Raw genomic sequence first — 26,670 nt, forward strand, 5'->3', positions numbered from 1 at the left:
GTTGAAGGGAAAGGGGGGCACATAATTCTATCCTTTAAAAAAATTTCATAATAGATATATGGCCAAACCAATGTTTAGGTTAGAAAGCAAAATACTTTTTCTCCTGAACACACCTTTTGAAAAGATTGATACAGAGCATGAAGAAAAGACCCAACACAGAACAACACATAACACTGGGCCCTATCTAACAAAATTAAATTCAATGGTGAGAAAAGTAAGGTTCTACATTTAGGCAAGAAAAACCAAATGCACAGGTATAGAATAGGTGGTACCTTGCTCAATAGTAGCAACTGAGACAGGGTTCTTGGACTCCCAGTAGACAACCACTTAAATATCAGCCAGCAGTGTGCTGTAGCTGCCAAGAAAACCAATACAGTCCCAGGCTACATTAAAGGAGGAATAGATTCAAGATCATGTGAAGTGTTAATACCACTTTATAATGCCTTGGTAAGACCATATTTGGAATATTGCAACCAGTTTTGGTCGCCATGATATAAAAAGAGATGTGGAGACTCTAGGAGTGCAGAGAAGAGCAACAAAGATGATTAGGGAACTGGAGGCTAAAACATATGAAGAACGATTGCAGGAACTGGCTATGTCTAGTTTAATGAAAAGAAGGACTAGGGGGTGACATGATAGCGTTGTTTCAATATCTCAGGGGTTGCCACAAAGAAGAGGGGATCAGTCTATTCTCCAAAGCACTGAAGGCTTGGCAAGAATCAATGGATGGAAAGTAATCAAGAAGAGAAGCAACTTAGAACTAAGGAGAAATTTCCTGACAGTGAGAACAATTAATCGGTGGCACGGCTTGCCTCAAGAAGTTGTGGGTGCTCCAACACTGGAGATTTTAAAGAAGAATTGGATGATTATTTGTCTAAAATGGTATAGGGTTTCCTTCTTCAGCAGGGTGTTGGACTAGAAGACCTGCAAGATCTCCCCCAAATGTTATTCTATTATTTCTACAAAAAAAAAACTTAATTATTCATTCGAATCCAAGCTTTCAATCATGGCATATTCTAACATTTAAAAGGTGGAGGGGCTGGGTTGTCCATTTCCCACATATATCCATATTATTCAGGGTTGAGCGACATGCAGCCAGAGAATCTGGATGGTTATATGCAATTGTGTTTGTATTTAGTCTCACAGAAATTGCACTTCGGTATAATTTTAACATTATTTTATAAACATGGAAGGGAAACATATTTGATAAGCATCAGCAGTTGGGAATTCCTGCTTGATTCAAGGAAGAGAGAGGCTGACTGAAAAATCCCCATTAAGCAAAAACTCAGGTTAATATGATAGAACATAGGTAATAAGATGAATATATTAGATTTCTCAAATGCCAATAGTGCCCTCTTGTGAGAGAAGCATACAATATAATATTGAAACCTATATTCATATTTCAAGTCAGTTTTCCTTTTGCTGTTACTTTGAGGTACAACTATATTGTTTCCCATTCATATCTGAAACAGGAAGAGTATTAATGAATTCCCCTTATCAGAAAGCTAATTGTCTTCAAATTCTGTTAGGTGATCAAGTGCTACGTAGATAAGCAAACCAAATAAAAAGAAAATCAAAAACAAAATAATCAAGTACAAGAAAAAGAGTGTGATTATTTATCTTTACCTAAAATGTTTTTTCTTTTTTTTTCTAATTTTGATTCTATAATCTCTTGTGTCCTGGCTGAAGAAGTCTGAGCAGAGAAATTTAAGTAAACAGGAACGTAGCCGGCTTCATCTTGTATTTTGTTAAGCAGTGATCTTGCAACTACAGACTTTGTAAAAGAAAAGGTAGAGAAATAAAAGGACATGTAGATACCGTAATTCCCTCTAATATTTACTATAGTGCTACACATGGAGCAGACTACAGAATCCTATGAGCAGTATTACATTTCCCAATCACGTTTCTTCCATTTCTATGGGCCACAAAAATGTTCACATGCATGTTTTTTTCCTCCTCTTTTCTCATTCTCACTAAACAAAGTCTTTCAAAATGTTTATATTGCATTTGTTTTCCTTCTTCCTTTTTAGGTGATCAGGAGATACTGTAACCTTTATAATGAAGTTATACTTGTAACAGAGAATTAATTTCCCAAAATATAGAAACTATTATTCTTCCTGTAATCCTTAACACATTCTGGAAATTTCTAAAGTTAACTTCAAGCCGGGGAAACTTGGTGTTGCCTACAGATGGGTCTCCTGCTCCTGGCTGCTTTTGTCAAATTGAGGAAGAGGGGTGAGAGTTTCGTGCCAATTTGCTGCAAGTTCTGCAGCTTTGGGATGTTTGTGCAAAGTCATGGCACACATCCAAAGGAAGTGTGTGTGTGTGTGTGTGTGTCTGACTAGTGTTGCAACAGAATGGCTAATTACAGAAATGGGAAGAAAAGGGTTGAGTTAGGCCTACAGTAGGAAAAAATGTTCAAGTCTTCTCTATAGAAAATGCCTTATTTGGCTTACATCCCTTCTGCTGTTATTTGTTAAATAAAGAACAATTACACAACACCCAAATGTATGGTGGGAGTCATAATTAGATTGGGCCTTAGTCAAAGAATGCGTTGATGAACATATCTTTAAATGTTTTTAATAGGTCCTCTTAAATCTCCTGGGTCCCCGTCCCCCGCAAAACCAAATAATTTCACTGTGTAATCCAATACTTCTTACCTTGCCAACTCCAGTAATTCCTGTGAAGAGCACGGAATGTTTGACAGCTAGCAATTTTTCCATTAGAAACCCATAGCGTACAGTGTCAGTGGTAGGAACAAGCATTTCGAAAAATGGAACTGTCGCTTTGTATTTAAAGGTTGGTATAATTCGCTCCCAAGGATCCAAGCGTCTTGTATCATAATCAATGTAAAGACTCCACAAATCACCAGAAGTTGGGAGCTAGAAGGTAAAACAATCATGTTAATGTTCTACCAAGGACCAAGAGAAAAGAATGGAACATAAAGGAAAATGGGAAACGTTCTATTAATACAGATATAGGAGTTTAAATCATAAATTGCTCAGATTCTTTGATCCATAAACTAGCAGAAACTACTACCGTACTACATTTTTCGGTTTTTCTCTCTAATAATGAAAGCAGAATTTTTTTCATTATCCTCAGAATTTACCATTAAAAAATATTTAATGCAAGTATTATACTATGCATTTTGAATCAGCAAATAATCAAGGAAAACATTATTTATTTCACATGTTTGCCGGTTGTTGTACATGGGGTTTACTTAGGTTTTAGACCAATAATAAATCTTACAGAGTCTAAGAGCCAAGAATGAAACGGTATAGGGTTTCCTGCCTAGGCAGGGGGTTGGACTAGAAGACCTCCAAGGTTCCTTCCAACTCTACTATTGTATTGTATTGTATTGTATTGTATTGTATTGTATTGTATTGTATTGTTGTATTGTATTGAATGCTGTCTATCAGTCTTTCAGACGACAGAAAATTATATCAATGATGCCATAAGTGCTGTACTTTTATTTACTGTGAGATCTGGAAGGTAAATAGAGTAAAATCACCTTGCTTTCCTCTTCTCTCTCTTACCTCCCAGAAACCAGCAGCAAATGCTGGCAGAAGTGGCAGAAAATGGGGAAGCTGATTCTTTAACATCAGCCCCTGCCAGCAAACCCGAAAAAGAGCTGACAGGCACAGATTGGGTGGAGGTGGGGTGTGTTTTCAGAAGATAAACCAAGAGAAAGAATCAGCCACTTCTCTCTCTGCTACTTCATGGAACAATCACCATGCCATTCCTGTCTGCTGTGTTTAGCCTACCTTTAAACAAAGGTTCAGTCTAGTCAACTTGTTGTTTTAAAAGTAGCTGATCTAGGATTCTGAGCCACAGATATGTTTGGAGACCTCATTATGAGGAACACCCCAATTAACAAAGCTGAAATCTCTTATTGTCTAAATTATAATAGCCCTAGAGAGCTGGGTCCAGAAGCCAAAGGGAAAGAGAGATGATTTCAGCTATGTTTTCTGGTTCAGTGGAGGAGGAGGTGAAAGCTGATCTTAAGACACAGCAGAAAAAAAAAAGTCTGCCGGTACATGGTTAGGTGCATATAGGAAAAGGTTCAAAGTACTGATATGTGTTTCATCATTTGAGGATGGAATATTCCATTTCCCTCCAGGCCATGGCAAAATACTTTTTGAAAATGCCATTCCAGGGGTGGTTCCCATCCTTCAAAGCAGAAGCAATTCAAGATGAGCCAGGCTGATCCAGCCCTGAAACAGGTTAGGGACCTGGTCCAGAACATGTTAAAAATTTCCAGTTCAGGGAATTTACTGGTCACCTCCAGTTCAAGAGGAGGTTTAGCAAGATCTACAGAGAAAGTTCCAGAATGTTCCCTTCCCAAATAGGAATTTTGCACATTCCAAGCCTAAAGGAATGCTTGTTTGGGGTATATCTGAATAGAGAAACACTTGTTAATATCTTTTTTTATAGGTTGAAGTAAAGGAAACATTTCTCTTGTTTTATTGCCCCATGATAATGAAAAGCATTACCACAAATGCCAATGAATTATTCCCACAATATATTTCATACCTTGGCATCAGGGTTATCCTCAAATTGCTGTCTTACAAATGTATCAAAAGCATCCCAACAATTCTCCATTACATTTCCACCCATAGACCACAAATAACAGAAGACAAAGGTCTGGCACACAAGAGAATTTAACCGTGATTGTTCCTGTATAGATAGGAAAAGATTATTAAGGTTAGGTGACTACAAAGGTGATTTTGATAGAAAAAAGTATAAGAAAAATATCCTTGAGGAATATGAATTTTGCAAATTTAAATTTATCTTCCCCGGTAAATGGCAGATTACTTTAAGAAATATCTACTCCACGTATTTTGAGAAAGAAAAATAGAGCAAAAACAAGTGCACATTATATTCATATTTTATAATATTTAAGCACCATTCCCTAATGAACAAATATACTAGATTTTTTAAATACATTAATTCACAAATAACTAACATTCACAATATCCAGAAGAGTTATAATGCATTTCTACAATACATTCATCCTGAACAATTCACAAAGCATAATCATGTAACTTTTGGTATTTTATTCCCAAATGCTGCCATTGAAATTTTGAGTTTAATCTAAACCAATATAGCTTTAAACATCTGCAGATCTCCTCAGAGTTCTGGGGACTTCAAGGAGCAAAACTGGTGCTAAAAGGATTAATAATACTCCATAAATAATCATTCAAAATACAGGTAGTCCTCACTTCAGTACCACAATTCAGACTAGCAATATAGTTGTTAAGTGACATATAATGTGTCTATGCCTGATTGACAATATTAGTTCAGTTACTAAAAGAATCACCCTAAATGGATAAGCACAAGCGACTTCCTGCTGGCTTCCCCATTGGGTTATCTTATCATGTCAGAAGCCAGCTGTGAAGATCCGAAAGGTAATCATGTGACCACGGGGATGCTGTCATAAGTTCAAATGAACAAACAGGGCAGTCTTTAACCAAAGATATTTGCATACCTAAATATTGGCCTGGTTTTTCCCATTTTAAGGTGGTTGAAAAATTAAAGGGATGCCTTGAGCTAATCTAATCAATTTCACAAATTAACCCCATCCCCCAAACCAATCCAACTTAATCATAATATTACCAGCTTGTGGCTCACCTACAGGATAGAAATAGGAACTATAGTCCTGAGCCCAAGAAAAGTTGACTGCTTTCGTTTCCATTCACTAATAACAGAAGAAATACACTTAAATAACCCAATTTTAGATTTGTTTCTGTAACACTGTGTGTTATACCCACAAGAGGCATTTGAGAGTGGTGTCAAAAAGGATAGAATCAATAGTCACAAGTTCACACTTAATCATAAATGGGGCATGTTTCATGCAAATATAGTCTGAAGAGTTGACGTGAAAATTCAATTAAAATGAGATGAACTGAAAAATTTTAAGGAAAAATGAGTTCTGACAATTCATCAAACTTAATCTATACATTCACAGGTTTCCAGTAAGTTTCTCCTAGAACAAAAATGTCAGTGCATATTTGGAATTGCCTGCTTGGATACAGGTGGTCTTCATTTAATTACCATTCACTCATTTACTGTTCAAATTTGCACTGAATGAGTGGTAATTATAATTGATCTTTAGAGTTTTTGGCTGTTGCTGCAGTCACATGATCATGATCTGGGCATTTGGGATCCGAATTCCAATTATGAAATTGCAAATGAGCTATAACCACATGATCACAATTTCCAATGTTTTCTGCCAGCTTCCCACAAGCAAAGTCAGTGGGAAAGCTAGCAGGAAATCGGGTGTCGAGATCAGATGAGATCCTTGCTTAATGTTCCATACACTTCTCACTTAAAAAGTATCAGAAAAGAACTTACTGAAAGGGTATCTCTGCATTTTGTGTTTCCTAGTACGTTATCTAGCATTATCATTATTATGAGCCTGTCATTCCACCACAAGTGAATGCATTTTCATGAAGGTGAACATGTACATTTACACATACATGACTTCAAATTGTTACATTCAGAATGTATCTCTATAGCTAGCTGTCTAATTTTATACCTTTTTAAGCAACAAGTTAATATCACTACTACAATAGGCTTCCTCTATATACCGGTAATGCTTCAGGCAGAAACATCACTGCTATATTAAAAATAGAAAATACTGCTATCATAATTCTGAGATGGGGGTTTTTTTTGGAGGGGGGGATTCTTGGCTTCTATAGAGCAAACCATCATGGAAATATTAAACAGATGTCTGTGATACTCTGTATTTCTTTGAAATCAAAAAGTGAAGCTATTTTCCATGTACTGTTGCTCTTAAAAATCATTGAAACAGGTCTTAATGGAAATGTCTTTTAAACAGTGGTATTCTAGATGAAGAGAGAGGCTTGTGAAGTTTGTTCCACACCTAATCTTAAGAAATGTACTACAACTATATTCAAGCAGGTTTGGTAAACAGTGCTTGATACTTCTAATGTATGTTTCCCCCCTACATTACGCTGTAAAGTGCAACATAATGTGTCCACATCATTTACTGACAGTAATCCCTAAACTCCTGGTTGCCATCAAAACCACTGGACCATGTTTGTCATACGTGGGAAAAGGCAGCAGTCTCAAGCAAGGAGTGCAGGAGTGCTAGGTGGAAGGGGAGGGTGAAATTTCATGGACAAACACCATGGAACTTGGGCAGGTGAACAGAGGCTTTGTGTGGGTTATTGGAGGCCACAAGGGTCAACAGAGGCCTTGGAGGCATTGGAAAGGTCGACAGAGGTTATTGGTGGAAGTGGTACAGATGAGTATGTGCTGCAGACTACAGGGGGGCGCATGCTATATAGAGCATGGGTCCCCAACCCCCGGTCTCTGGACCGACACCAGTCTGTGGCATGCCAGAAATCAGGCCATGCAAACAAGCCAAGCCCCCATCCGTGAGATGCAGGCAGCACACGAAACCATGCTCCCTCCAGTCTGTGGGAAAACCTCTCTCCATAGAACCGGTCCCTGGTGCCCCTGAGGGCCGCTGCTATAGAGTGTAGGCAGATGGGGAGTCAACTGAGTATGAGATCCTCTGCTGCTTCTTTCACAGGAGAAAAAGGAAGCAGGAGCGATTTATAGGAGGAACTTGGAACTTTTCTTGTCAGCAGCTGTGACCCACTGCTCCACTGTACTTGCAATCTGGGCATCCAAGTGCCCAGATTGTGATCACGTGACCATGAGGTGCTGCAATGGACAGAACTAACAAATGAAGATTGGTCATAAGTCCATTTTTTTCAGCACTCCCGTAATTTTGAGCAGTTGCTGAATGAGTGGATATAAGCGGTAGGCTAACTTTAGAATAGAATAAGACGGGAATACATTAAAATTTTCCTCTATTTCTTTTAGACCTAGAAAATCCCACCATGTAGGAAAAAGAAAGAGGAACTATACAAAGGGTAAAACAAACAGACATACCAAGTTCATGTTGGGTCCTGACTTTCCAAGAAGTAATGACTCCAGTAAACAGCAAAGAGTAACAACTTTACTGATGCTCACTTGTGTTATGGCTTGGGAACACTTTTTGTGAATATATTTTAGGCCATCGTCAACATAACGAGAAAAGAGTTCAAACAAATATGTTCTTGTTTCTTCATTGAGCTAAACAAAAATTAACATTGTTGTACAATTGTTGCTTCCTCACCAACTCAGAAAAAATGTACATTGCATAAGAAGAAAGCAAATCTGATACATCAGTGTATATAGTATTGCACTCTAAAGTCTCCTATGCTAATAGGTCTAGAGTTGAAATAGGGTAAATGAGAAAGAAAAGGGAGGTACTGGTATGCCCAGAGAAGATACCAAAGCCATTTTACAAAGCCATTTCAACAATGAAAAAGCAGATTATGAGAACTGAGAATCTCCTTTCTTGCTTCCTTCCTCCCGCCCTCCCTCCTTTCCCTATACTGGCCATCCCAAATTCTGGATAGCTTACAACAATATAGATGTTAAAAATAAATTCCATGGCTATCAAATACAACATGATGATTGTCCAATGTAACGTAACAGCAAAGACATGTGTATAAAAGAAAAACATTCAATATCTGCATGGATGCCAGATGAAAAAAGGCCAAGGGCACCTCTGGGAACAGTGTATTCCACAAATGCAGGGCCTGTAAAAAGGTGGCCTCAGAGAATATTCAATCTTAACAAAAATGTGCAAAATGCTTAGTTATTATTATGTACTAGATAAAACATACTTTGTCTTCAAGGCCTGCCAGCCATGTTTTCACATAGGGCATCCATTTCAATTCCTCTGGGTCAATGTATACCATTCCACATCGGCTTACTGTGGCAGGTGAAGCAACTCTTAAGTCTTCTACCTAAAATTCATATAGTAGACACTGCATCTGTTTCTAGTTCAGCATATTCTTAAGCAAAGAAAGGAACGCAGATAAAGTTGTATCTTTGGTTCAGAAATAACATCTCTGTTTCTTTGTTAATTGAGGCTGTAATCTCAGACAAATGCAGGAATTGTTAGATTTCATAGCAAAGAGGAAAGCTAGGCTGCTGAAGAAGAATTTCCAAGTCTTTCATAAGAACTCTAATCAGGGGTCCTTGGTGCTCTCTGAACTTGCTGGTTTTCTTGCAAATGTTTCATTACCCAAACTAGGTAATATCATCAACACACTAGCACTGATGATGTTACCTAGTCTGGGTGGTGAAACGTTTGCAAGCTAACACCAAGGATTCCTCATTTCAACCCTGGGCTACAAATATTCTCCTTTATTGGACCTCTAATCATGCAAAAGTAACAAAACAAAACAAAACCAGTAATGGATTCAGGCTCCAGTATTTTTAAAATACAGTAATAATATTAAGGGAATATTTATTCAAGCCTTGCAATTTTTGTAAAAAAAACCAAACCCAAAATAAAAACCTACCAATGTTTAGGATGGAAAGAAATTATTTCCCATCAAGTTATTGATATTCCTTTCTGCCTATCAGCTTGAGTCAATAGCACACACTGACTAGCTTCTCCCAGTAATGGAGACAACACTTGAGACAGTCATAAAATATTATGAAGTCATACCTAATTTAAAAAAAAACTTCAAATCTAGCCCAGGTGTAAAATTGTTGTTCAATTGCATAACAATACAAGCAAGATTTTAGGCTAGACTACATTTACTGCCTCATATAAAAGAAAAAAATTAAAAACAGCAATGGATTCCCCAATGCTAAAATGTAAGAGAAAAAGTTAGAGCTCTTTTTTCCCATTTTGAATAAGACAAGAAGCCTCTACATTTATCCAACTCATATTAGTTTTGAAGATTTGAACAGTGATGCTGTTCTTGAGAAAAACACTGGAAGAAGCCCAGTGAAATCCAGTGATACTCTGAACATAGCATTAGAAAATCCATTAAAATGAAGAATGTAATTACCTCAAACATCATATGGATGGAAGGCGTGAGTTTGATTCTTTCACTGTTAGCCAAACAAAGCATCTTGTTGTCATCTAGAACTGTGTTCAGATTTTCGATCCATAATGCATCCACAGGTCCATCACTGATGATCCATTTATGATCTTCAGAGGTATCGACCACAGCAGCTCGCACACTAAGTGCCATTAAGCCATCTTTCCATTCCAGGGTTAAATTGTTAACTTCACCATATAGCTCACCCATAGTTATTGATTTAGGATTCAGAACGTATGTTTTAACTGGCTGGAAAAAATGGTAGTCCTCACCTGCTTTATGTAAAGTTCCAAGTGTATCTGCCAAAATTTGGTAAACTGTCGTTTTTCCACCTCCTGTTGGTCCAACAAGCATGACCCCATGCCTTACCAGCATAGTTTCGTACAGCTGAATCACTTTACGGATCATAGAAGCTTCGGTCTGCAATCCTTTGGCAAGGATGGTATCTACTATTGTTGACTGCAGCACTCCGTAATTATGTTCTGGGATTACGACTCCAGGGAAAAGGTCAGATATAATTCCACTAAAAGAAAGGAAGCACAAAAGATTTGCTCATTTATTTACACTACCAGTGCAAAATTTAAGTTATCGACGAGAATATTTCAGAAAGCAAATAAGGAGAGGATTTGAATTCAGTTGTTCATTCCCTTAATTCTCCTTTTCTTTATCCTATCCTTCAATTGAAATGCTGACAGACAAGGTTGGGTAAAACCCATATTGGGATTGGGGGTTCTCTATTCCCCAACTATGGCCAGAATACAGAAATGATCATAACAAGATAGTTGTAAACAGTCAGTAGGAAAAATAAAAAGCCCAGATTCAAAACTTTTAAGTCTAAAATTGCCTTGTCCTTGCCACTTCCATGTACTAAATTGAAGCAGTCAGGCATATGATATCAGAGAGGATAGTCAGAAATGAGAAATATTCATAACAAAATCTAGATTTTCAGTTTACAGGTACTCACTCATCCAACATTGTTCCCAGAAGTATTTATTTATGAAATTTGTTTGCTGTCCATCTCACCACAAGATGACCCTGCGTGACTTTATAGTGCAGAGTCTAACAGGATTCTGCAGCTAAGCAAATCTTCATCTGCTTAATAGATATATATGTGTTTGGAATCAACATAAACAAAGGCATTCTTATTATGGCTATCCAGCTTCTGATAACCTCTTGCTTGGATTATTACAGTAGAGTCATTATGGGATTGTCTTTGAAACAACAGTAGACTAACTAATTGCAATCATACAGACTAGACTTTAAGATTGTTAACTAGGACTGAAGAATGGAATCAAACCTCATCAATTCTTTAGCATATTTATTGATTCACAGTTTCTGGATCCAGTTTGAAGTTCCTAAGAGTTTAAGGAAACCACCTGTTTTCATTTTTTTATTTTATTGTGCAACTTAAAATGAAATAAAAAGTAATAATTAATTTTAAAAGTACCTGAACAAAAGAGCATCATCTGCAAGAAATTTTGGGAGATTAGAATCTCGTAATGCTCTTATTAAAACAACTTCTTCATTCAGGTTTGGATGCTCTCTCTTTAGTGATCTAGGTTTACAGAAAACAGTATTTTAAATTTATATTAACATTAGTATATCAGCTGCATTAAACGTTTAAATAGAGGTGTGTGTGTGTGTGTATGTACACTATATTGCCAAAAGCATTCGCTCAACTGCCTTTACTCGCATATGAACTTACTGTAAGTGACATCCCATTCCTAATCCATAGGGTTCAATATGACGTCTGTCCACCCTTTGCAGCTATAACAGCTTCAACTCTTCTGGGAAGGCTGTTCACAGGTTTAGAAGTGCGTTTATGGGAATTTTTGACCATTCTTCCAGAAGCGCATTTGGGCGGGTTTACGTGGCCTATCACTTCGTGGCTGAGTTGCTGTCGTTCCCAAACACTTCCACGTTCTTATAATACAGCTGACAGTTAACTGTGGAATGTTTAGGAGCAAGGAAATTTCACGACTGGATTTGTTGCACAGGTGGCATCCTATCACAGTTCCACGCTGGAATTCACTGATCTCCTGAGAGCGACCCATTCTTTCACAAATATTTGTAAAAACAGTCTGCATGCCTAGGTACTTGATTTTATACACCTGTGGCCATGGAAGTGATTGGAACACCTGATTCTGATTATTTGGATGGGTGAGCGAATACTTTTGGCAATATAGTGTATGTACACACACACACACACAAACACACACACACACACACACACACACACACAAGCCAGAGTTGCCTGGATATTTACTTATAGGGGGAAAATGCCGGACCAAACATAATTTCTAATGTTGGATTTTCCCCCTTACCAGAGAGAAGCCGTTACCATGGCAACTCCACTGCGCTGTACAGTAGAAGCTATTTTACGGCAGTACAGTAGAAGCCATTTTAAGGCACAACAGGCTGTAACTTAACAGAACACTCCCCTGGGGGGTGTTAGGGGTGTCTTACCACCACAGTATATTTTTCCAGATAGTAAGCCATCTGTGTACCAAGTTTGGTTGAAATTGCTCGAAGTGTTCCAGAGTTATGCTGGAACATACATACACACACAGAGACAGAGAGACAGAGATAGACAGAGACAGATATAGATATACATGTTTTATAACTTGTGCAATAACACTTTTGATGAATACCAATATTTGATAAGTACCAACTTTAGGGATTTTTAGTTATTAGGGAAGACCTTTATAAAAGTCATATACACATATGTATATCTAATGCAACCAACACACTAATGTTAATATAAACTTAAAATATTGTTTTCTCTAAATTTAGATCACCAACTCACATTCACCTTGGTGTTTTCAACACAAACGCGAGCAAGTGATCTATATTTACAGAAAATAGTATTTTAAGCTTATATTAACCTTAGTGTGTCAGTTGCATTAGTTAGTGTATAGGAGTATATAGGAGTTTATGTATGTATGTATGTATGTATGTATGTATGTATGTATGTATGTATGTATGTATGTATGTATAGGAGTTTTATAAAGGTCTTTCCTAATAACTACAAAATCTCTAAGATTGGTGCTGGATGCATACCAATATCCTTTCTCTTTGCTAGGTGTTTTACACATTTTCTCTTTCACAATCTTATACAGACTGCTAAAATAGATGAATTAAACCTTCATAAAAAACCCAAACAATGGATAATTCTGCTTATTGTATACCAGATTCTATATAACATTAATCTTATCAGTGTAAAAATATACATTAAAGTGGAGTTCACCAAAAGCATTATTTACACATAACCAGAAATAATTTTATTTTCTACAAGTCTACTATCTAAAGCTTTTCCTAACAATAGGGGAATGTATCAGCCTCTGTATACTTTGAGCTCCACAGAATTGCTAGAACAATAGTTCTCATAACATTGGACTTCATAGAACATATGAGAGCCAGTTTGGCCTATTGGTTAATGCACCAGACTAGAAAGCAGAAGACCATAGTCAAGTCCCACCTTAACCATCAAAGCCAGCTGAATGACTTTAGGCTAGTCACACACTCTCAGCCCATTCCACCTCACAGGGTTGTTGTGGGGAAAACAAGAGGAGGAGGAAGATGTGTATGTTTACCACCTTGAGTTATTTGTAAACATAATAAAGCCGGGGATATAAACAAATAAAGGAATAAGTTAATATTTTACCCTGCCATGACTAACACAGATTTGACAGCTCTCATTCCAAAGTCATAGTGGTCTTGTTGGGAAAGCTGTTCACTACAGAGTTTATACATCTGAGTCATCTTCCTTGCAAGTATTTTACTTGATTCAAATCCTTCAGAATACAGGATAACCTGAAATATAAAATGCATTCTTACAAAAGTCAGAAATCTTAAGCATAACTAAATGAGAACCAATTTGTTCTACTGAGTAATATAATTCTTTATTGGCCAAGTGTGATTGGACACACAAGGAATTTGTCTTTGGTGCATATGCTCTCAGTGTATATAAAAAAAGATACATTTGTCAAGAATCATAAGGTACAACACTTAATGATAATCATAGGTTACAAATAAGCAATCAGGAAACAATTGATATCAATATAAATCCTAAGAATACAAGCAAAAAAGTTACAGTCCTGCAGTCATAAGTGGGAGGAGATGGGTGACAGGAACGATGAGAAGACTAATAGTAATAGTAATAAGATGCTCTCCTAGAAACCAGGAGATTGTGAGAGCTAGTCCTGCCTTAGGCGCGAAAATCAGCCGGGTAATTTTGGGCCCTCTTTCAGCCTAAGTCAGCTCATAGAGCTGCTGTTGTGGGGAAGAGGAGAAGGAAGGAGTATTAGGTCATCTTATTTAGTAAACAAACACACACACACTAATTAAAATGTTAAGAAAGATACTACATTTGATTTTAACTAAAAGGCTGCTAATTACAAACCTATTAGCCTGTTGAAGAAAGTATACGCCAAATACCTTTAATTAATTTAAATAGCTTTAATAATACTAATAATAGTTGTAATTGATTATTAAAACTATTGAATCCAAAGTGAAAATACTCATGCTGAGGAACAGGAGGGATTCAGATGGGATTGTTTGACCTTGGATGAGCCGTTGTTTAGTCTTGTACAATTTAGCCAAAAAATACTTCTCATTGCCCAAAGGCCTCCTTTTCACAACCTTCACATATTGCAAATTACGTTTTTAATTGCTTCTAAGCGGGAGGTTTGGAAAAAACATTTACCGTACCTGGTTCAGACTGATTGGCTGGGCTGTGGAAAATGTATAAGCAACTGAATGATGGACCTGCTCTACTATTGTTAACTGCTGCCTCTGGCCCTAATAATAGGTATTGAAAAAGTACCTCTGCAATCAAAGCATAGTTTGGAACCATCATGGAAAATGGCCTGAAGAGTGCTTTTAGGTTGTCAGGTAACTCTGTTCGCCCAGCATAGCCAGGATTCATAGTAATAAAAGCTGCACAAGTCATAATTAATTTGATTTCGCGTCCTTCAAACATAAACCGAGTGACCTTTTTTAAAAGGAAAAAAGGGAAAAAAGAGAAAGCCATTACATTTAAATTTTCATTCAAATTACATTATTCTTTATTTTAGTCATAGATCAGAACCTTCATGAATACAATATAATTATAAATAAAACATAAAATATTCATTTATATAAAATATAAAACCATAGTATCATAAACATGAAAATAAACCAATGCATATGAAAATTAAAATATCCGGTTCAGCATTATTTCTTTCCATTATATACATATTCCAATGTCTGTTCTGAAAAGTAAAAACAAAGGAAGCAATGTTTGAAAATCACTCCAATCAGATAAGAATAGCTAATGTCTCCTATATTTTCTATAAATCACCACAGAGTGTAGCTCATTGCATCTGTTATGTATAGGAACTGTGCAGTAAGATATTTAGCTAGTTTAAGCAAGTAATAAGTTGGAACAAAAGACACATTTATTTGATGTTCTGTCTCATTAACTCGTTTTAACACTTGGTTTAGCATGCCTAGGCCCTAAAGCCATGAGAAATAGTTATGAAAAGCCACATGAACTGAGTTTAGCTATAATGATAGCGCCACACAGAATGACAGGAATCATTCAAAACCAAAGGCCAGACCTAAAAGGCACCAGATTTAATTCTAATTAAAAATTAACCATGGCAGCCCAAATCTTTGCCTTGACTTTCAATGGAACAGTCTCAATTTTTAGTGCATTGGGGGCTTGGAAAGTAGATTTTTGAAATGTGGACCTCATCTAAAAGTGGAATATAGATTGGATTCTGTAAAATAACTGGGAAGAGTACTTGCTTCAAAATATGCTGAAAGCACAAACATATACTGGGTACCTCTAGTTTAATAAATTACCATAGCAGCAGATCTCTCCTAAGTATTTTGGGATGTTACATATTGTGTTCTTTTAGAATACCAGAACAATGAAAAATAATGGTCAAGCAATTGAATCCTTGATGTTGCTCAATAGCTCCCTTGTTATTATTTATTTTCTTAGCATATGGCATTTGTACATTAAAAGCCAGGAAGCCTACAATGTTATTACAGAGATGTTTTGGCTGCCTAGGATTGCTAGTTTATTTACTTCACACTTATGAGCTATCCAGGGGCCACCGCAGGGGACAAACTAGCACCACACATGGCTAATGATTTTCTGTGGGAGTGTCAGCATCATCCAGGGTTTTTCTCCATCAATTTTGCCTCATATTTGAGAAGGTCCACCACCAGTTGGTTTCTTGCTATTGCACAAAGCACTGTTAGCTTCCCACTAGAATGGTATTTATTTATCTACTTGCATTTTTGTATGCTTTCAAACTGCTAGGTTGGCAGAAGCTGAGGCATGTGATGGGAGCTCACTCCATGTAGTGCTGGGACTAGAACTGATGGAGTATAGAGGCCCGACCTTTTCTGGGCAGCAAATCCATCATCTTTAAGCTGCTGAGCCACCATGGTTCTTCTTGATTATATCAGCAATGATTTTTTAGGGAGTTTTTTTTGGGGGGGAGGGGTAAAAACTGGAATGTTTGATATTTTTCTTATTAGTGCTCCACTGAAAACGACAAGTTTGTGGAGCAAATTACAACAATGTCTGCATAGAGCAGGACGGCTAGTATTAATCGGCATCCTTCGGAGAATGAAAATCATGTCTTATTAATGAAATTATATAAAAATTGAAGAGGTGTGGGGTAAAAATGTTTCCCTCTTTCATTCTTGATACAGAGAACCAAAATATGCTAATTAATACTTATGTACCTATTACATTTGGGGGGGAAAACCATGAAACAGGACATTTGGTACCTTTGCTGCTTTAGCATTCCTTATTGTAATCAATTGTTGGGCTATAACAGACAGAACTTCAATGTCAATTCTATTGAATTCATCAAAGCAACACCATGCTCCAGACTGTGCCAAACCGCTGAAGAAACGCCCCATCATCTGAAACAATATGTATACATTGATGTTATGTTGTCTTAAATGTTTATCCTCAGCTCAGTTGTAGTTTCAAGTATCAACTCCTAAAGTGCATATTGAGAAGGATGCATACATCCAAGTTTCATGAGGTCTGTGTTAAATCGCTGCATCACTTCATCAAAACAATAGAAGCCTATTTCAACTTTACTCTGACTTGTTCCTATGTTTGATACTAGTTTAGTTATAGTTATAGTTTATTTAATTTATAGACCGCCCCCTCTCCCCGTAGGGACTCGGGGCGGTGTACAGACCATTCGTAATCAAAACAATAAAATGACATAAGACATAAGACATGCAACATAAACAACTCACACACACGGTCTGTTATAAAATCCCAAAACCAATTAAATATTAAGAACAATTTTAAAACCCATTAAAACCCCAATATAAAATTTAAAAATTTAAAAAGCCATCCAGGAAGGTTTGAATAGATGTTAAATGCAGTTACGATTATGGTTGTAATTAAGCCAGACCTGCTACTCGAAACAGGTGGGTCTTGAGTTTCTTGCGGAAGGAGCGGAGATCAGAGGTGGTTCTAATATCGGGGGGGAGGTCGTTCCATAGGGTTGGGCCCATCACAGAGAAGGCCCTACTCCTAGGCACCGCCCGCTCGCACTTTTTAGCGGATGGTACCCGGAGGAGGCCCTCTCTGTGAGAGCGGATTGGTCGCAGGGATGTATGGGGTAGAATGCGATCCCGCAAATAACTAGGTCCCGAGCCATGGAGCGCTTTGAAGATGACAATCAACACCTTGAAACGCACCCGAAAGGCCACAGGTAGCCAGTGCAGCTCGCGCAGGAGAGGTGTTACATGGGAGTACTTAGTACTCCCCATAATAACCCGCGCGGCTGCATTCTGGACCAGCTGGAGCCTTCGGGTGCATCTCAAGGGGAGCCCCATGTAGAGAGCGTTACAGTAATCAAGGCGATACTAACTGGCTCATTAGCCCAAAGTAAATTAGGGCTACTTCTGCTGACTGCCAACTGCCAGCAATTTGACCCTGATTGGCTCAAGGTTGACTCAGCCTTTCATCTTTCTGAGGTGGGTAAAATGAGGACCCAGATTGTTGGGGACAATATGCTGACTCTTATAAACTGCGGGCTGTAAAGCACTGTGAAGTGGTATATAAGTAAGTGCTATAATTATTGCTATAGTTTGAAGCTGATTTATGAACAATTTTGTGTGCTGCTATTGGACATTACAACTAAACGTGGTATAATGGTTTAATGGTTATGGTTACATTGCTTTATCCAGAGGTGGGTTTCACATAATTTTACCACTGGTTCGCTGTGCAGCAAAACTGTGAGCATGCGTGGACATACACTCACTTTGTGAGTGCACGTGCCTTCTGTGTATGCACTTTGCTCACACGTGTGGCTTGCACACATGTGCGCGGCTTAGAAAACGTGGCTAAATAGGACAGCATAGAGCTGGGGGGGGGAGGCGGCCCCGGCCCCACCCACAGGTTGCCACCACTGGTTCACTCGAATCAGTCCGAACCGGCTGAATATCACCACTGGCTTTATCCCAACTTCTAAGAGAAATGGGAAGGAGAGACTCAAAATTGAAACTTAGTTCATAAAACTAAGAGGCAGGTGTAGATGCTTTCATGGTTCTTTCCATATTTTTTTAATGGCAGCAAACTTCTCTACCCGCCATGCTTTAGCACTCCTTTACTCCTCTATAGCAACCAGGCCAGGCTTTTTGTAACTGATTGTTGATGATTTCATTCATAAATATTTATATGTAGATGTTAAAAGCATAGTTACTCTTAGAATCTATACCCACAGTTCAATAGATGCAATTACTGAGTGACCCAAGAGACTTTGCTGTCATTTTCCACGCACTTTATGCTAATATTTGTCCACCCCTTTAGGGACCAGGTTAAACTTTCATACTGATTGCAAAAAAGCGAAACAATAAAACAGTTCCAAGAGTGACTAATGCCCACTAAGGATTATTTCTAATTTGCATCAGTTCTTCATCCTTCCAATAATAAAAGAACAAGCAATGCTTACAAGTTCTAAGCCAGCGATGGCGAACCTTTTTTGGCTCGTGTGCCACAAGTGGGGGGAGCGCAGGGGGGTCGTGTGCGGGCGTGCCGCACCCATAATGCAATGCGCGACCCCCAGTGCACATGCGCGCACAACAGGTGCTCTCCCCCCCCCAATTTTACATGCTTTTTCACCCTCCCCAGGCTCCAGAGGCTTTCTAGGAGCCTGGGGAGGGTGAATAGAGCCTCCCCCACCCCCGGAGGCCCTCCGGATGGTTCAGGGATCGTCCGGAGGCTTCCCTGAAGCCTTCAGAACGCTTAAAACGACCCTGCGAGCAAACCAGAAGTCACTTCCAGTTTGCTCGGAGGGTCGTTTTAAGCATTTTGAAGGCTTCAGGGACTGTCCGGAGTGACTTCCGGTTTGCTCGGAGGGTTGGGGAGGGCAGGGGGGGCTCTTTTCGCCCTCCACAGGCTCCTATAAAGCCTCTGGAGCCTGGGGAGGGGGAAAAATGGCTTTTAAAAACAGTGAACTCAGCTGGCCAGCGTGCACATGCGCGCTGGCCAGCTGACAGGGCAGCGCCTCGCGTGCCCTGACAAATGGCTCTGCGTGCCCCCTGTGGCACGCGTGCCATAGGTTCGCCATCACTGTTCTAAGCAATGAGAAAAACATGTATGTGAATCAAGCCATTATGTATTTGAATATTTAAGGAGCAGATTCTGGCTTATTTAATAAACCAAGATTAGGCACAATACATCTAAACAAAGCTACTGACCTTACTACGACCATCATGAAAGGGTCTCAACAGACAGAGAATTATTGTACAATAATCCAATTTGCTGTAATCAATTCTGTTAGAGGAATCATTAATATGAGAAATAATTTCTTTAAAATCCTATCTTACCAAGGGCCATTAATGTCTACTTCTCCATAAAATTATTGTTTTTTTTCTACATAGTGTCAAACCCACTCTTTTATTCAATTTTCTTATTCTAGTCCAGCTAAGCTGTCCAAAGATCGATCAGTTAAGCACTGGATGAAAATGACTGGCTCACGTTTGATATTATTATTATTTTACAGAAATTATTATTATGCTTTACTATAAAAAACAACTTTCCTGTTTCTGTAAGCCTACTTGAATGCCATACCTTGTAATCTAAGCCATCTGAACAGTTGAACACCACACACTGGATGGCAAGTGCTTTTGCAAGATCTTTAGTAGTCTCTGTTTTCCCGGTACCAGCAGGTCCAGCTGGAGCTCCCCCTAGGTCAAGCTGAAGGGCTCCCATCAGGCAAAGATAGCAACGATCCTGATGAGATTTAATGTATATTCAATTAACATATGCACAATATTGTAAGGAAATCTGAATATGATGTAACCTTATTGTACAATTAGGTTGCAGCATCAAGTCATACAATAATTATATAGGATATTAATGGAACTTTGATTTAATTTTGGACTCTTGGGGGAAAGAAAAAGCAATTGGTTTCTTAAAAAAACTTTTTCTTGACTTCTAAATCTGTCCCTGGGGTAGTCCTGAGGCTATGTAGGCTAGGGGCTTTTTGTCTAGAACTGAAATCAGGGCACGGCAATTAATTTTATTTTTCACCTTACACTTAAACTAATGTCAATCTGGCTACCCCAATCAATCTAATGGGACATGTATTGTATTTATTTTTTCTGCTACTTTATCAATGTTTCTATGCATTTTTTCTTTCTGGGTGGATTTTTTTGTCAGCATAAAGGGGGTAAGAAGTTTTATTACAAAGGTACTTTTAGCTGCAATATCTATCTTGTTAGGGGAAAAATGTAGCCTCAAAGCTCTATGGTGATCATCACCACCTCTCAATGTCATCCACCTTCACTCTACCACTTTTAGCCTCCCTCTGTTAACCTGCTGTTGTTCTGCTATATTTCCTGTTTCCTCTGCCTTTTTTTTTTCATTTCCCAAACCTCTCTTGCCACAGTCTCTTTCCACTGAAATAATGTACCCATCTGCAAGAGATATTTTCTTAAACTTTACAGGCAAGAAAATTTACAGCAACACATTACCGTGAGCGGCGTTATCACTAATCTTGGACATGCACCCAAGTATTCATAGGCATAGGTATATTGTGATAAAGCCATTCTTGCCACACAGTTATCTAAATCGAGGTCCCAATAGTAACGTAGTTGTCTTTGCCAGTCAAAATTGTCCACAGAATCCACCTTGCCAAATAATAGAAAATATTTATTAGATTTTTTTTTAATGGTAAAGCTACACATATTCTTTAACCAAAATTAATGTACCTTTTGGTGTACAAGTTCTGTAACAATGTCTCTTGCATGTACGTCAATAGTAATCAGTGCCGTTATGATATTTCGGTGAATTTTGGGAAGGCTGCCACGGACTAGTGAAGCCAATGCATTTAGTCTCTATGAAATGAAGGAAACAAAAATGTTCTGAGTTTTTACTTAACATAATGTCTTGCACTGAAAGGACAGGAATAAGTTAAATGGAAGAAAATGATATTAAATCCAAAAAGATCATAGGGACTTTCTTGAATATTTTTATTAGCAATGAAGATCATTGCCATATTTGATATTGTTTCCGGGATCTCTGCGAAACAGCATATACATGGTCAATCCATTCAAGAACTTCTCAGATATGTGAAATGTTTTTAGTAGGCATTTCAGACTAGAATGACTTATATGTTATATAAAAAGGCACCATCCACAATAACTATTTTGATTTTAAAATATTTCTACATTTTATTTTTACAAAAGCATAAAATAACACCAATATGTTAAAAAAAATAAAAGATACTGAATACTCACATCAAAATTCTCATTTTCAAACTCTTCCAAAGCAACTAAATGATCTTGATCCTCTCCTTCTAAACACTGAGTGAGATCTCGACACCACATGAGCTGAGAAATGGTCAGCACAACCTATATAAAGAAAATGAAACAGAATTCGGACAGACATATCTTGTGCTGGAGATGATATCTAGTTTCATTGTTCTGATTTTATCATTTAAACATTACTGAATATTTCTACCACATCAAACTTCTGAACTTTCAAAACCATTCTTCAATAATCTCAATACAGTAGGCTTATTACCCCACTGATCTTTACCACCAATCTGAATGCTTCTGAACTTGATTCAGTATAAGCAGCTACATCTAGTAACAGCCAACCTAGGAACACCGAATATTTATTTGATAGATTTCTAACATAAAATTGGGAATATCCCAAGAACTATTTCCAAGGAGCAATATACTGAATTTCTAAGATTAAGCAATAAGATGCTTGCGAACGTCAAGCCATTAAAGGGTGTGGTTTACCTGAGAAGGATGTCCAGCGATAACCCATTCTGTTCGCTCTCTAGTTTGATAATCTGCAATGGCAGCTTTGCTCAGTCGTCTAAGGGAACTAAACATTGCTTCTTCAACTTTACCGAGCCAGTCTTCAACATTTCCTCTGGCCTTAAGTCCTTTCCCCAAGCCAACCTAAAAAGGCAAACCTTCCATTCACTGCGAGGGTTAACTGATATGTTTTCTTCCCAGAATTCATATCACTCTTCTCCCTCAGCTAGTGCTAGGGAGCAGGAAAACTCCAGAAAATACGAATTACTAAAAAATTATTAATGATGTAAGTCATATTCATGCAGCACAAAAATGGGAAAAAAATATTTCAAACGTTTTTTGTACAAAGGGTTTAGTTTCTTTTTAAATATTCTCCATCTCAAGTATGACTTTTTAAAATAACTGATTCAGCAATATTCAGGCACCTAATATTCTGTTTGCTCTAACACAGTACCAAAAAAAGCAAATCCAGCATGAGGTTCTACCAGAAAAAATAATCTATTTTAAAAAGATGGTATCATGAAGAATCAGTTTCATTTACTTTCACTGATATATGACTAATTACAATTCTTGCCTATGAGAAAAACTAAAACAGATACTAAATGGTAACTTACACTATACAGTATATATTTATATACAAAAATATAGCCCTCCATCCATCCACTCTTTATAGTGCTCTTGTAACATAACTTTTGGTGAATTATCCTATTTATAATTATCATAGGCATAAGCATTTCCATAGGAATTTTCCTAGAATTTTTAAAAAGGTGCTTACCCTTTCACCTTCAGGGGACAGCATTGCTAGAATATCATTTGTGAGAACTTTTTCTTCTCCCTCAGCTGGTGCCATGTAGGCAAACTCCAGTTTAGAAATGGAATCAAAACATTTCCTTAAATGAGGTTGAACTGCTTGAGGATTGCGAGTTTGGGCCAATATTTCCAAGAGCTCATCATTCGATAAAAAGTAGAATCTGAGATAACATTAAAAGTTGTAAAATGCACATTTAAATACAAATGAAACCCACTTAATGTTTTATAAAATACATTTTATAATTATACTTATTAGTCTTTCCAAAGTTGGGAGGACTTAACATGTCTAATGAGGAAGGCACAGCTTCCACCACACATTCTCACAATCTTCTACAGAGGGACCATCGAGAGAATCCTGAGCAGCTGCATCACCACCTGGTTTGGGAATTGTACCGTTTCAGATCGCAAGAGCCTACAGCGAATAGTAAGGATGGCAGAGAAGATCATCGGGGTTGTTCCTCCCTCTGTCATGGACATATACACCACACGCTGCATTCATAAAGCCAGAAACATTGCGGCTGACCCCCCCCCCCCCCCATACACGCTTTTTACTCTCCTGCCATCTGGAAAAAGGTACAGAAGCATTCAGGCCCGCACAAACAGACTGTGCAACAGTTTCTTTCCACAAGCCATCAGACTTCTCAACACAAAGAAACTGGAACCATAAATACTTGTGTATTTAGTTTGTGTATTTTTTGTGTATTTAGCTTGTGTATTTTTTTTAGCTTGTGTATTTTCTCTCTCTTTAAGTTCTTAGATTTAGAGCTATATGTAGCTCTGTGTCCTGCTTTTTTATTTTTTATCTATGTTGTCTGATGTAGCACCTTGGTCCTAGGGAAACGTTGTTTCGTTTCACTGTGTACTGTACTGTATATTGTTGAAATGACAATAAAACTTGACTTGACTTGACTTGACTTGACCACGAATGACAAAGAACTGGGTGGATCAGTTTAGGCAGCATTCCTGACTTTAGCTTATGAAAGTATAACATATTTCAGTGGTGCATACTTTTATTTAAATGTACAGAATAGTGCGAGACGTCCTTTAAGCATCTAATTAAATTCACTGTTTGCAATGAGTATCATTTTAAATAAATAAGAAACTGGCAATGATAATCCTAAACTTAGCTAAACTGAACTAATTAAGTCCTAATTACTTTCAATGGAAGCAAATTAACTTTTTCATTTAAATCAATGGGATTCAATATATGTAAACGGTGCCAGGATTGTATTCCCAGCTAATAAAGGATAAAGCAACAGAACAGATGACTTAATTATCTTCTTACTGATTCTTAACTAACCTTGGGAAAATGACTCTCTTGGATTCCAAATAGGCCTCCAGACATTTCTGAATCTGATCAAGAAGAGCATTATTATTCTGAAAGGTCTCCAAAAGGCCTGCGTGAAATATAATGGATAAAAGTATAAAATGAAAACAGGTACAATGAAAACATCTACTGTCTGAAGATGAATCTTAGCATATACCTATATTTTAAACTATGTTATCCTATGAGATACTGTCTTTTGAAATATATAAGACAAAAGCAGAATAAGTATTAATTTAATATGTGATATGGACAACTTTTAGATCCTACTCAGGTGAGGTGAGTCTAAAATACACGAAATGCTTTTATTCACTGAATGTAGTGCTGAGTTTTTTTCCAGAAATCCTGAAAAAATATTCTAGAGGAAAAGGGAAAGAACAGTAAAAGCACATTAAAGACAAGCAAAGGTTTATAAAGGAATAAGCACTTTTCAATACAAAATGAGATCAGAATATGTAAGGTGTTGTGCATACATTATTTGACAAATTTCTAAGTAGATGTAGGAAACAAGATGTGTGGCTGCCTTTGAACGGAAGGGACACATAGTTTAATGCAAGCAGCACGTAATTTAGACATACTGTATTATTACCAGGCTGAGTAGCAGCACGGAGAGCATTAGGCAGTCGATTCACTTTCCTCATAACTTCCTTCCAAGACTTATCTACTTGCAAGAACATTTTGGCTTCTGCGGGCAACTGTCTTTGAATATCAGGAGCACTGAAAATGCTTTCTAAATAGAGCCAATTCCTCTGACATGTCAGCCATTCCTCCTAGAAAAAAAATGTAGGCATAAAGGTCAGTGGTGGGATTCAAATTTTTTTACTACCAGTTCTGTGGGTGGGCTTGGTGGGCATGGCAGGGGAAGGATACTGCAAAATCTCCATTCCCTCCTCACTCCAAGGGAAGGTTACTGCAAAATCCCCATTCCCCCCTGATCAGCTGAGACTCAGAAGGCAGAGAATAGATGGGGTCGGGGCCAAGGTAGTACTGGTTCTCCAGAACTGGTCAGAACCTCTTGAATATCACCTCTGATAAAAGTGTCAGAAAAGCAATATTCACAAGGAGGAGCCAACATCGCTACGAGACGGACATGCGATCTCAATGCTCTGAGATCGCTGCTGAAATTTTTATCACTGGGTGGTCCAATCGGACCTAAACCGCCCCGCAGAGACGGCGAACAGGAAGAATACGTCCTGCTGATGTCAGGGACACCGCGAAGTCCCTGATCAATCCAGAAGTTCTTCTAGCTGGCGATAAAAGCACAGCCCCTAGGCTGATGAAATTGGGATGGCTCCAAATGGAAGGAAACAGAAAAAGAAAATGTTTACAGCTGGTGAGGAATTGTTACCGTTTTAAAAGAGTCTGCCTACAAAAAACTTAAAATTAATTTAAATCTGACAACAGAAGAAATAAACGACAGAATTAAGCTTTGAATGGTTTTGGTCATCTTGCTCTTAAATAATATTTTTATGCATGGAATTTATGCAAGCCTTTTAAAACGAATGGATTAAGTTTTCTTCTTCTATCTTTTTTTTAATTATTATTTTTGCAACCTATAGACTAAAATTCTCCTTCCTCATTACTACATGTGTTTTCCTCTTTTTCTCCTCTATTTTACTCAACAATTTGATTTTTATTTTTTTAACTTGGAATATAAAAAGAAAAAAGAAAAGAAGGAAACAAAGAGAATTCTAACAACAGAGGGAAAGTTAGTGCTGCTGCTCGGAGGCTGGAGGCTTGTGTATTGGGAACAAAGCACTTTCACTTTCCTCACTGAACAGTCTGGCTTGGCAATTCAAAGTCTCACAGTTTTTTTATAGAGAATGATAAGAACCAAAGGATGAATTGTTTACACAGGTGTCCTTTTGAACTATATCTCTAACCAGAGAAAGTGAAAAGAAGATTTTACTGTGAATTTATGTTTAACCTTGTAAAAATCCTTCAAGCCAGAGCAGCAGTATTTGTCAGCTGGAAATTATGGCACAACTTCATCAGCAGAAAGAAGCTTTCTAAGTTTGCAAAAGATAATGTTTGAAATTCAGAAATTATCCAACACATTTGAGAGGACAGAGGAAGTTGGAAAATCTATTCTAGAGTATCTAACAGTAAAATATGATGAAGAAGTTGGAGATGTTTATCAAGTGGAAAAAGTGGAGGTTAAGAATCCTAAAAACCGAAGAGAAAAATAACCACAAAGAAATCAAATCCACTGATATCTATGGTGATTGGTTTGTGTCTGGGAAGGGAAAGAGTGGAATACGGAAAGAATAATTAAATGGAGGGGAACTCTTCCCCAGATGGCAAGATACA

General features: G+C 37.8%; 1 protein-coding gene across 1 annotated transcript in view; it reads right to left on the minus strand.

Annotated features, from left to right (window-relative positions):
• Positions 1-26,670, minus strand: part of DNAH6 (dynein axonemal heavy chain 6) — a 206,828-nt gene that overhangs the window by 135,939 nt on the left and 44,219 nt on the right. The window contains exons 22-39 of the mRNA XM_081944223.1: positions 24,950-25,130; positions 24,337-24,433; positions 23,002-23,197; positions 22,206-22,370; positions 21,696-21,809; positions 21,168-21,293; positions 20,931-21,086; positions 20,026-20,187; positions 16,713-16,850; positions 14,749-14,916; positions 13,588-13,736; positions 11,371-11,478; positions 9,891-10,446; positions 8,709-8,831; positions 7,927-8,109; positions 4,534-4,677; positions 2,661-2,882; positions 1,627-1,774 (exon numbers count right to left, since the gene is read on the minus strand). Coding sequence (XP_081800349.1) covers positions 1,627-1,774; positions 2,661-2,882; positions 4,534-4,677; positions 7,927-8,109; positions 8,709-8,831; positions 9,891-10,446; positions 11,371-11,478; positions 13,588-13,736; positions 14,749-14,916; positions 16,713-16,850; positions 20,026-20,187; positions 20,931-21,086; positions 21,168-21,293; positions 21,696-21,809; positions 22,206-22,370; positions 23,002-23,197; positions 24,337-24,433; positions 24,950-25,130 — 3,136 coding nt within the window. The remainder of the gene's footprint in view (positions 1-1,626; positions 1,775-2,660; positions 2,883-4,533; positions 4,678-7,926; positions 8,110-8,708; positions 8,832-9,890; positions 10,447-11,370; positions 11,479-13,587; positions 13,737-14,748; positions 14,917-16,712; positions 16,851-20,025; positions 20,188-20,930; positions 21,087-21,167; positions 21,294-21,695; positions 21,810-22,205; positions 22,371-23,001; positions 23,198-24,336; positions 24,434-24,949; positions 25,131-26,670) is intronic.

The sequence above is a fragment of the Natrix helvetica genome (assembly GCF_964273705.1).
Source record: "Natrix helvetica genome assembly, chromosome: 2".
NCBI classification, from domain to species: Eukaryota; Metazoa; Chordata; class Lepidosauria; order Squamata; family Natricidae; genus Natrix; species Natrix helvetica.